General features: G+C 35.5%; 1 protein-coding gene across 3 annotated transcripts in view; it reads left to right on the top strand.

Annotated features, from left to right (window-relative positions):
* Nucleotides 1-12707, top strand: part of unk (RING finger protein unk) — a 343825-nt gene that overhangs the window by 65254 nt on the left and 265864 nt on the right. The window contains exon 1 of one of the 3 annotated variants that reach the window (XM_090411600.1): nucleotides 2698-2806. The exons of the other annotated variants lie outside the window; for them this stretch is intronic. Coding sequence (XP_090267726.1) covers nucleotides 2787-2806 — 20 coding nt within the window. The 5' untranslated portion in view covers nucleotides 2698-2786. Of the gene's footprint in view, nucleotides 1-2697; nucleotides 2807-12707 lie in introns of those variants that run through there. 3 annotated transcript variants of the gene reach the window in all.

Raw genomic sequence — 12707 nt, 5'->3', positions numbered from 1 at the left:
GGAAGTGTTCACTTGTTTGCTGATGATGCAAAGTTGGGTAGAGCAATTGTGAGTGCACAGGATGTCAAAATTTTACAGGATGATTTGGATAGTTTGGAGGACTGGGCTAGGGAAAATGGATGTCAATTTAATGTGGCAAAGTGTAAGGTTATGCATTTTGGGGTGAAAAGAATAGCAGCAGTATATCACATTGGTGGAACCATACTCCAGGAGATTGATGAGGCCAGGGATTTGGGAGTGTTGGTGGATAGGGAATTGAAGTTTAGTGGGCACATTGCAAAAGTGGCTAAATCAGCACATGAAATCACTTGGTTACTGAAGAATACGTTGACAAGCAGGTTATTGTTTCTCTGTATGGAGCCTTGATAAGACCCCATCTCGACTACTATGCCCAGATTTGGTCACTTAGGTTTCTTCTTGATGGGGAGGAGGTTGAGAGGATCCAGAGGCAAGTGACCAAGATGATAGCAGGTCTGTGGAATGAACCTTATGAGAACAGGTTGAGGATTTGTGGGTTGAAAAAATTGGTTGATAGGTGGAGGAGGGGAGATATGATTGAGACATTCAAATTACCGAAGGGTTTCTATAAAATTAATTCAGAAGATATTTTTGAGAACATTGCTGGTTGTGGGAGGACTAGAGGACATCCATGGAAACTGGGCAAAAGTGTGGTTAGTAAGGGCGTTAGAGCTGGGTTCTTTACTTTTAGAGTGGTGAATGAGTGGAATGGGCTGCCAGAGTCTGTGGTGGATGCTGTGACAGTGAATGAGTTTAAGGCAAGGTATGATAGATACTGTATGAATGTCAAATAGTTATGATGAACATGATTTGGGGCCTTCATCGATGAGTCTAAGGACTCCCTGGAGTTGCCCGTAATAATAAATTCAATGTTCATGGCACCACAAACAGAGGTCCAAGGCCAAACAAGACCATACTGTCATCCCTCTGAATTTCATACTTGGGATTAAGCACTCTGGTAACAGATGTCCACTAGCCATCTGCCACACCCATTCATCTGCTCAGAATAAGGTGTAACGTGATTCATCGCCTCATAACACAGCTTTCCAAGTTCTACCATTCATGCTGTTTGCTCCATTTAAGACGATGCTGTATGTTGTTTTGGGTAATGTGGGACTTGCATATTCCAGTTTTTACCATGGAAACCCATGTTTTGTTGAGCCTCAGTTCTGAATGTTTCTGTGCAGATTCGTGTTCCAGTCAATTCCCAGAATTCTGCATTCAGTTTGTCGGCCAACCTGTGGCAGTTTTTATATATTATCCTTCGTAGCACCATATTGTCATGTTTTCGTTGAGTATGGTGGGTCACCCACTGCAGGTAACACTTGCAGTTGATTCCATGCTGATCCATCTCAATATTGTATCACTGATTGTTGATGTGGGATGTTGTTTTGGGTAATGTGGCTTGCATATTCCCAATTGATGGCTCAATTTGCCGATCAGATAGGCTTGCAACATGGCATCCTATCAAACTCCTTCAGTTCCCTTCTCACAGCCATTTCACCCAGACACAATTGCACTGACTTGGGTGCATCATGTTTTCCTCCAATTTATACCAGCTACAAACACGACTTGTTACATAGCACTATGTATCTTGTCCATAGGAATGGCTATTCACTTCTTTCTAAGCAGTATGTGTCACAACTGGTTGGTACATTTTTGCATTTAGCTTCAACATGAACAGATTTTTCTTCTTTACTCATTTCTGTCTACTACTGTCATTTTAACAACCTTCCATCTCATGTATTTCAGAGATTATGATCTGCATGTCTTCAAATTTATCCACAGTACTAGTGCATTACAAATAAACAATCTCTTGTGTGTTGATTCATTGAAAAATATGTCTTCATAAGAACAATAGAGGAATTTTTAAAAATAATTAATCACTTGGATGGTTTTCACTTCTGGAAATCTAGGTTCTCGTGTAAAACAAAATAGCAAATATGGGATATAATTGATATAACAAACTATGGAGATAAGATTTAACCATCATATCCTAGCACCTCTAGCATGGTTGGTAGTGACAATGCTCTTTGGTTAGAAAACTTGTGCTATACTCCATTTTAGTATGAGAGAGAGGAACATGTTACATTTTTCAACTAAGGGGAATTAGCTGGTTTCATATGAAGAGTTTTTCAACTTGCATGATATGCAGACCACTCTGAGAAAGAATATAGACATAGTACACTAGCCTCCAGTCTCAGTAGCTTTGGCATGGTGTAAACAACCAACTAATCAACCACCTTTTCTGAGATTCATTAGGTATTCGTAAGCCAAATTACTTGACTCTCACTAGCTATTGACCTAATACACTGGGATTTAATAATCAGAATTATTATTTTTTCAACTTTTTGAGCCTAATTCTTGACTTATATTATTTTTCTACTGTTTGAAGCTAGTCAATCTATTTGGAAATGAAATATTTTCTTGGATACAGATCTAACATTTTAAGCTATTGAAACAAAATCCAAAATGTAATTGCAGACTATACCTGGTGTTTATACATCCAGCATGCATTCAGATTAGTAAATTAAATTGTTATGAATTCAGTTTTTTTTTTTTTTTTTTTCATCTAAATAAATTGCACTTCATTAAGAGGTAGGTTAAAAATAGTTCACTGAATACAAAAAATACAAAGTTTTTATTAAATTATTTCTGGAACAACTATACTTTATTATTTGTGTATAATTTTTCTTGATTAAAATATTTTGTAGGTAATGGTTCATTGTCATATTGTCAGGATTCCTTTCTAATAACACAGGCCTGCGATGGAAAAGTTGTCTGAGAAGTAATAATTGATTCTTATAGATTTTTAGGTGCTGAGTTCAGAAAAAATAGTAAAAAAATTCCATCACCCACCAATTTTACCCAATTACTAATTTTATCATTTTTATTAGTACTATTTGGATTTAAATTCAGTGCATTGGTATTTATTTTCATTCTCCTTTATTTCCAGCTAATTAGTTGTATAAGTGCTTTTTTGAAGTACTTTTTATTTACCATAAAAAGGTTTTTATGGTAAATAAAGAAATTTCCACAAAACTCCTCATTCTTAAGATAGGAGAGGGAGTGAGGAAGGAATGCAGATAAAAGTGCAGATGGCTACTTTGAATCTGATTTGCCGAGATAATGGATGACTTTCCTGTTGTCACAGCACATTTTCTTGTGTGATTCTTTAGTTGAACTTTAGTCATTGATTACTAAGGTTATCATATTTCATGGTGGCATAATTTTCTTAGTTAGTGTGAAAATTTAATTGAATGTGTTTCCGGTTTTTTAATATTTTTACGTAGTGTCGTGTAATAGTGCGGATGTCATTCATTTAAAATTCGTTTAACTGTGTTTTAAGTGATATTTGTAATGGCTTAAAGAGGTTGCAAAAATTCATCTAACAAAGAGGATACACAAATACCCGTGCTTTTTGTGCGAGTGGACAGTCAAAATCGAAAGCAACATTGGATCAAGAAGGAATGGCCAGAAAGAGTTGCATTAGAATCTGGAAGTAAAAATGTGTTGCACGGAACTTTGGTTGCTTGGGAAAAAATCCTTTTACCCTCCTTCACATAAAGCTGGAATTGAAGCAGTTTGTCAAGGCTTAGTTGAAAGAGGGAGAGTGTTTTAAATATATCTGTGCAAAATTTCTGGGATTATCTACAGCAAAATTGAAAGAAGGTATTTTTATTGGTCTGGACATCAGGAAACTTATGAAGGATAAACTGTTTTGAACAAAAAATGGCAACTGTTGAAAAAGAAGCGTGGAAAGCTTTGAAAGAGGTGATGACCAAATTTTTAGGAAATCACAAGGACCCCAGCTAGAAAATGATTGTAGAAGACATGCTACAGAAATTCAAGTATTTGGGATGCTCCATGAGCTTAAAAATGCACTTTCTCAACTCTCATTTAGACTGCTTCACTGAGAATCTGGGAACTGTCAGCAGAGAGCAAGGAGAGCGATTCCACCAAGATATCAAGCAGATGGAAAGAAGGTTTGGGCAGGTGGAATGTCAACATGATATGGACTATTGCTGGATGTTGCATAGAGATGACCACGGATGTTGCACAGAGGAAAAGAATTTCACAGAAAAAGTTCAAAAAGAAGCTTTGAAGGAAAAAGAAAAAGACACCGCAATGAAATATAAAGTATATACTATAGATTAATCTTTAATTAAAACATTTTTTTCAAATACTTTCATTCCAAAAATGTTTACGGAAAATTTTTAATACTTATTTTACTTAATATAATGCGTTTAAAGCTATTTTACTGTAATATTGAGATCCATTTTCTGAAAAATCCTTACATAATAGAGAAAAATGGAAGAGATATTTGAAATCCGTTGTCAAAAAATAAATCAGAAACAGTTGATAGTTTCCCGACAACTTTTCATGACTCGAATTTTGCAAGTCTGTGTAATTTTATGAAAATGTTCACTGCAAAAGAAATATTTTTATATAGGGTTCCATCTCAAAATAGTTTAAAAAACATTTGCTCTCTTCCATCCTCAGTATCATTATTATATGTTAAATAACAATGGTCAGAGTACAAAACTGGTACACACTGCCTGCTTTCATTCTCTTAGACTCAGCATCTTCATACATCAATTTCTGATGCTTGTCAGTATGCCATTTTCCTATCTTTGTGTGCAGTTTACTTTGCATTATAGTCTCTTTGGTTTGTATAACAGCCTTGTATACAGAATTCTGTTTGAATGCCTTGGCAAGGTTTAGATGCGTTCACTGGATTAAAGAGCTCATGCTATCTTCTATGGAGGATACTAGTGTTGCCTGCCTGTGGTTGCAATTCAGCTTCTCTAAAAGCTTGAGGACCAGAGATACTCATTGATCTATAATTTGCTGCTTCATTCCTAACCCTACCCTTTCATATTGGAATTATCTTGCTCTCTTTCCACTTGGGAATAATGTTTGTTAGATTCAAATTAAACAACCAGATCAGTGGCATTGCTTACTCTGGAACATTCTTTCAGTGCTTGTGACAATATCTCACCCAATCTAACTGCTGTATTCAAATCCAGAGATCGTAATAGTTTTTACATTTGTCTTTGCCATCCAGAGAATTAGTGGGATTGTTTGAAAATTATTCCTCGTTAAATTGAATACTTGACGGTTGAGTTATTTCTAGTTGATTTGTCTCTTTTCTGTCATCCACATTCACTAAGGAATGTTGAATGATATTCCATGATCGTTTTTCCATTTGCTTGCTAGGTAATAATAAAATTCTTTTGGATTTCCTTTTGGCCTCTTTGGCTAACTTCTTTGTATAATGATTTGGCTTCTCATTGTAGTCCACCCAATCCTTGTCATCATTCTTTTCACAATATCAGATCCACAGCATTTTTTTCTTGCAGCTCTTGCTTTAAAGTATTATTCAAGGAACTCTCACACCATTTATTCTCCTAATTCTTGAGGATGCAGTTAGATATTGCTTCCTTCAAACATCCTTCGACTTCTTACTGTGTCTTGCTGATGGTTCTTTCATGCGCTGCTTCAAACTGCCTTTTCAGTTTATCAGCTGTCCCATAATTCCATACGTTCCTTCTTAGTTAGGGCTCACATTCATCATTACCTCCTAAATCAAGATTGCATGATCACACTCACCAGTTGAAGGCATAATGTTAAACTTGTATATATCTGCAGAGAGGTTCTCAGACTCTATTAGCAGATCTCAGTTCTTGTACTGAGAGTTCCATCACATGCTGCTCAAAGTAATTTTATAAATTTTTTCATATGTATCCTAACAGTTAAAATCACCCGAAATGATAATTCTCTTTGTATCCTTAAGATTTATGTGTAATGCAGTTCAGTCCTGTAAATGATCCTAGTCTTGTAGCAGCATTCAACTGCATATTTTATCTCATTAATTTCTCTTTCATCAAATGGTCTCAAGCCTGCTGCATGTATTACTCATATACAGTAGTTCACTATTCATCCAACCACACTGGGAAGGCAGCTTGCCTTTTTGATTATTGAAGAGTTATTGTTTTTGAAGGTCAGATAAACAGTAGATTACTGCACCATGACCAGTGGAGATTTCTGTTCTGGTTGGATTTAAGTCTTCAGCTGTCATTTGCAAAACTCCTGTACTTTCTATCTTGTCTTACTAATGCCAGTAATATTTGTTCCTATTACATATACCAGTTTAAAAATTCCTAATCTTTGTTCCTGATGCTTTTGGCATTAGTATACATGCAATGCTAGTCATAACCAGGTTGATCAGTTTTCACAACCTTGAAGCACGTCCAGTTCAAACAGGTAGCCAGAAATTGATTCTTCAACCAATTTCTTCTTCCTCTTTTCACAACGTACACTTTTCTAACAAGCTATCATTTTCTCTCTCTAACTCTGTCATTACACTCACAATTTCTGCCAGTTAATTTAATGCATGCATTCATACTTTCATGCAACCATCCAGACGTATCTAGTTTTCCGTGCACCTGACATCAAAACCGTTCACGTGCAAGCTATCTTACAAGTATAAATCCTTTAGATTATCACTTACCCTACATTAACATAAGTGCACACCATTCCTACACCAGCTATTAACTGACTCATTTGTAGATCTCAGCTCACCCTGTTATGCTCTGGTAACTGATTTGCAATCTTTACTTTTTTGCTCCTCTTTTTTATCTCACTCAGCAATTCTGATATCATCTCATACCATACTTTCTCTTTGCAGATCATTTATTCTGATTAATATGATCATACCATCTATTTGTTTACATATTACTTCACTCACACATGAATATTTGCACAGGCAAAATATGTTTCACTTTCTCATCCAGCATGCTCCTAGTTTCAAATACTTTTGAAACTTCCATGTCTCATGGTATTTGCGAAGCCTTGAAATTTCTGACATTGTGCTGCACTACAGAGTTTTATTTCTTTCATATCAGATTTCCGTAAAAATCAAATAGGCATTTCTTGACTCACAAAATGGCCTACAAAATATTAAAGTAAGATGACCAGGTTTTGCTACCCAATAGCTGGTAGATATTTCAGAATTATATATAATGTAAGGAATTTAACCCTTTAACTGCTGATTTTATATTCTACTGACATTGTCCCATATGCTGAATTAATTTTGCAAAAAATTTATAAATAAAATCAATTAAAATTCTTACAAGCAAGAAGTCCATACAGCATCATACATTCTTGATATGCACTTGTTCACTCACAAAAATGGCAATAATTGTGTTTTATAAAATTTGCATAATCTGCAAGGGGTATCCACATGAGGTTGCCATTTTTTTCCGTGCTCGAGTTAACTCGACCGTAGCAATTAAAGGGTTAAAGTTAACCATAAAAAATTTAGAATGATGAAACATCTTGCAATCCAAGTATTTGTCATCTACTCTCTTGTAGTGCTTACAAGTGATTGTTGGCATAATTAAAGTTAACAGTATTTACAGATTGGATCAGAGACGTGTTGTGCAAATTTAATCTTTGATTCCTGTTCTGGAAATCGTGATTGGATCATTTTGGTCAATTCTTGAATGTATTACGATAAGAGGTTCTCTTCTATGTCAGACATGGTGGCCGTGTTCCATGTTCTGATTGGAAGAGATGTGAAGCTGGTCTGTTTTTATTCTGTTCAGATGTTAATGTTTCCTAGTCTTACTGTAAGGCAATCTATTGAACCAAAATTTTATAAGCTTTCTAATTGTGAAAATACATATAATCACAGTAACAATAATTTAATAAAATTAAGCTATTGTAAAATACAGATATTTCAGTTTTTTTCTGATATATACCCTCAAAGGGTGTACAGGATATGATAGTACTACATGAAAAATTTACATCATTACTAACTTCCTATCTACAATTTTCTTCCAAATTAGTCTGTTACCTGTCAAGACTCAATTATCAGATCTTATATTTCTGTCTTCTAAGGCACTTTTTATATCAATACACTTATTTCTGGTTCTTCCTATGGGTCCTTTTCCTGCCAACCTGGCAAAGAACACTTTGTTTTGCTAATCTTCCCTCTCCCATTCTTTTTAAGTGACCATACCACCTGAGATTAGCTCTGCTAACACATTCCTGGATGCTAACAACATTAACTTCTTTCTTAATATCCTCATTTTTAATATGACACTAGAAATTTTAATGTTTTTATTTTGGGGAGAGACAGAAGTAACCATTCCATCTATTAATGCATCTGGTGGTATGCATTTTATTCTCTATTATTTTTCAACTAGTGCATTTAAATGTAGTGAAACCATTTCTAGTGGCGGCCATATTCATCCCCCCCATATTTTCTTCTCTAATTCACTCTATGGAAATTAGAAGTAAATCGTTTTTAATAAGATATTCCCATTTATACCATCTTCATGCCGCTAATCTTTCACAGGACTCTCATATCTGTGGTCTCTAGTCTTTGTTCAAGTGTTTTACTTCTGACCTAGCTCTCAGATCCATAAGTTAAAATTGGTTTACAACTGTCTTGTATACAGCTAATTTGGTGTTTTGACTAATTTCTCTTTTATTCCATATAAATTTATTCAATTACCTTCCTACCATACCAGCTTTGTTGAATCTATTGTCTCTTTCCATATTTAATTTACCATCTTCACTAAAAATCATGCCTAAATAGCTGAAATGTTTTACTTGTTCTATAGGTTCTCCATTCATAGTGAAATTGATATATTCAATGCTTCTGCTTATTTTCATTGTCTTTGTCTTGTTATTGTTGACCTTCATACCATATCTATTACAGTTATTCAGTTTAGTCAGGCAATCTTACAGATTCCTACCTAATTTATATAGAAGTATAACATAATCTGCATAAAGTAAAGAGCTGAGATTAACATTTCCAATTTTGAAATCAGGTTTAATACCACTTTCCTTCATAATGTGATCCATACAGATTATGAATAACAGAGGTGATAATGTACATCCTTGTCTGACACCAGATTTAACATTAAACCATCTCCCTGTACTTCCTTCAATTCTAACTGTTAACTTACAACTCAAATAAAGACTAAGTATTGCTTGATATAATGATCCACTGACACCATACAATTGTAGCGTTTTGAATAGTTTCTCTCTTGGCACCTTCTCATGTGCTTTTTCCAGATCTACAAAACTTAAATTCAGATCTTTGTTATATTCCCACGATTTCTCAACTTTCTTTTGTAAAGTGAAAATCTGATCCTCACCGCCTTTATGGCCTGAATCCAGCTTGTTCTTCACCAAGCTTCTCTTCCACAATCAACTGTTTCTCAAGTTTACTTGCATATATCTTACCAGGAACACTCAGTAATGATATACCTCTGTAATTCTCACATTCAGTTTTATTTCCTTTTTTATATATGGGTACTACAAGAGCTCTACTCCAATCATCTAGAATTCGTCTGCCCAGGCTTTCTGAACTATGCAATGCAGCCATTGTAAGACTTTTATACCTCCATACTTGAGCATTTCTGGTCTAATATCATCTACACCAGCTGTCTTTCACATTTCAGGCTTTTGATGGCTTTTTCTACTTCAAGTATGGATATGTATTCCTGACTGCATGCCTGGTAAGTGTGTTTTACCACTGTGCTGTCATCACTGCTTGTTTCATTTAGCAATTTTTCAAAGTAATTACTCCATACTTCAAGAATATCTTTTTCTCCTGTTTTTATGTCCACCTTTATCATCTCTAATTCCTTTTATAGCACTCTTCCCTCCATTTCTGAGTTTCTTCAACAATCTCCAGAATGTCTTGCCAGCAGCCTTCTTGATATTTATTTTCTATGTTCTTGCCAAAGTCCTCTCATGACTTTTGTTTAGCCAGTTTTACAGTTTTTAGCTTTCTTACATTTGTCTCTGTATTCTCTAAGAGCACAAGCTGACTTATTTGCCAGGAACTTTTGATATGCTTCCTTCTTTTCTTTCACTGCCTCTTTAACCTCCTGTGTCCACCATGGAGTTCTGATTTTTCTATCCTTACACACAACCTTACCTCATGCCTCTCTGGCTGAATCAATCAGTGTTTTCTTCAGGGCTTGCCACTGAATCTCCAAGGTTTGGTCCCTGTTCTCAAGCGCTTTCATTTTTTTTTTTTTTTTTAAATAATGTTTGTGTATTTTAGTCTACAGTTCACATCTGAGAGCTTCTCAACTTTTATTCGCTTTAAAACTTTCTTACATGTTCTTCTTTTCAATATGAAATTCATTTTTATCCTGCTTAAGACTAAAAGGTGATCACTTCCAATTTCAAATCCTCTGTACACTCTGGTGTCCTGCACAAGGGAGAAAACATCACAATCAACAATAACATAGTCAATGAGAATTTTCTTATTCCTTGCCTCTTCTCTCTATGTGAATTTGTGCACATTTTTATGTTGGAACATTGTGTTAGTAATAACCAGTCCATGTCCTGAGCAGAAATCCAACAAGTATTTGCCATTATTATTAGCCTTGCTCTTTTCTCCAAATTTTTCCGAAAATATTTTTGTATGTCTGACAATCATTTCCTACTCTGCTATTTAGATCCCCAACAAGGACCACCTTTTCCTTTTTCATTGTTTCAATTGATTTCTCTCAAGCCTCAAAGAATTCCTCCACTTCTACCTTAGTAGAACCTTCTGTGGGACCATAGGCACAAATAAGTCTCATTGTTTCAGTTCCCCATTCTCATATTTATCCACATCAATCTACTTGAGACTGCCTGCCATTCAAGAAGATTAGCCTGGTATACTTCTTGAATACTATGGCTACAACTTCTTTTCCTTGAATGTCATTGCCGGAATATAACATTTTGTGTTAATTGTTCAGAAAGATATCACCAGTTTTTGTCTTTTTTTTTTGTTTCAGTCACCCCTATTATGTTGATCTGGTACTTATCCAATTCCTTTTTGCCATTAATTTTATATAAATGGCAAAGTTAGCTCTTTGCCATTCAGGCTTCTTATGTTGAAGGACACAGGAAGTTAAAAAGGCAGAAAGATATCACCAGTTTTTGTCTTTTTTTTTTTTGTTTCAGTCACCCCTATTATCCAATTCCTTTTTGCCATTAATTTTATATGAATGGCAAAGTTAGCTCTTTGCCATTCAGGCTTCTTATGTTGAAGGACACAGGAAGTTAAAAAGGCAGAAAGATATCACCAGTTTTTGTCTTTTTTTTTTTGTTTCAGTCACCCCTATTATCCAATTCCTTTTTGCCATTAATTTTATATGAATGGCAAAGTTAGCTCTTTGCCATTCAGGCTTCTTATGTTGAAGGACACAGGAAGTTAAAAAGGCAGTGAAGGAAAAGAAGAAAGCATATCAAAAGTTCCTGGCAAATAAGTCAGCTTTTGCTCTTAGAGAATACAGAGACAAATGTAAGAAAGCGAAACACTGTGTAAAACTAGCTAAACAAAAGTCATCGTAGGACTTTGGCAAGAACATAAAAATAAATATCAAGAAAGTCATAAGATATTCTGGAGATTGTTGAAGAAGCTTAGAAATGGAGGAAAGATGCTTTAAAAGGAGTTAGAGATATTAAGGGTGACATGAAAACGGAAGAAAAAGATATCCTTGAAGTATGGAGTAATTACTTCAAAAAATTGCTAAATGAAACAAGCAGTGATAGCACAGTGGTAAAAAACACTCATCAGGCATACAGTCAGCAATACATATCCATACTTGAAGTAGAAAAAGCCATCAAAGGCTTGAAATGTGGAAAGGCAGCAGGAATAGATGATATTCCCTGGCAGGTACATTAGTTTTGCCGGCCTGGTTGGCCCAGTGGTTAACGTATCCACTCTCCAGACAAAAGGCTGCGGGTTCGAAACCCGCCGTGGGCATGGATGTTTGTGATTGTCTGTGAAAATAATAGTGGTGATGGTGGAAAGTAGATGGCGTTGGTGTAGATGAGGTGGTTTGTGGATGAAGTGTTGAGCGGTAGAGACGGAGAGTTGTAAAGTAGGTGCCCTCCCTCCCTCCCTCGATGAGTCTTAGGACTCCCTGGAGGTGTCAAATAATAATAATATTCGACCAGAAATGCTTAAATATGGTGGTATAAAAGTATTACAGTGGCTGCACTGCATTGTTCAGAAGGCGTGGACAGAGGGATGAATTCCCGATGGAGTAGAGCTCTCATAGTACCCATATATAAAAAGGGAAATAAGACTGAATGTGAGAATTACAGAGGTATTTCTCTACTCAGTGTTCCTTGTAAGATTTATGCTAGTATAGTTGAGAAACGGTTGAGAAGAATTGTGGAAGAAAAGCTTGGTGAAGAACAAGCTGGATTCAGGCCAAATAGAGGCTGTCAGGATTTGATCTTCACTCTACGACAAATAGTTGCGAAATCATGGGATATAACAAAGATCTGTATTTACATTTTGTCAATCTGAAAAAGGCATATTACAAGGGCCAAGAGAGAAGGCATTCAATATGCTCCAGTTATGTGGTGTCAACGGGACATTATATATCAAGCAATACTTAAGTCTTTATTTGAGTTGTAAATCAGCAGTTAGGATTGAAGGAAGTACAGGAAGATAGTTTAATGTTAAATCTGGTGTGAGACAAGGATGTACATTATCCTCTCTTTTATTCATTATCTATATGGATCATATTATAAAAGAAAGTGGTATTGGACCTGATATCAAAATTGGGGATGTTAATGTCAGCTCTTTGCTTTATGCAGACGATGTTATACTTCTAAATAAATCTGCTACAAGTCTGCAAGATTCCCTGACTAAA

Source organism: Typopeltis vanoorti, chromosome 21 (genome assembly GCF_054136105.1).
Source record: "Typopeltis vanoorti isolate ZY-2024b chromosome 21, IOZ_Tvanoo_1.0, whole genome shotgun sequence".
In the NCBI taxonomy this organism is placed as follows: domain Eukaryota; kingdom Metazoa; phylum Arthropoda; class Arachnida; order Uropygi; family Thelyphonidae; genus Typopeltis; species Typopeltis vanoorti.
Note: the sequence above shows the minus strand (reverse complement) of the source record. Positions and strands in the feature narration are given on the sequence as shown.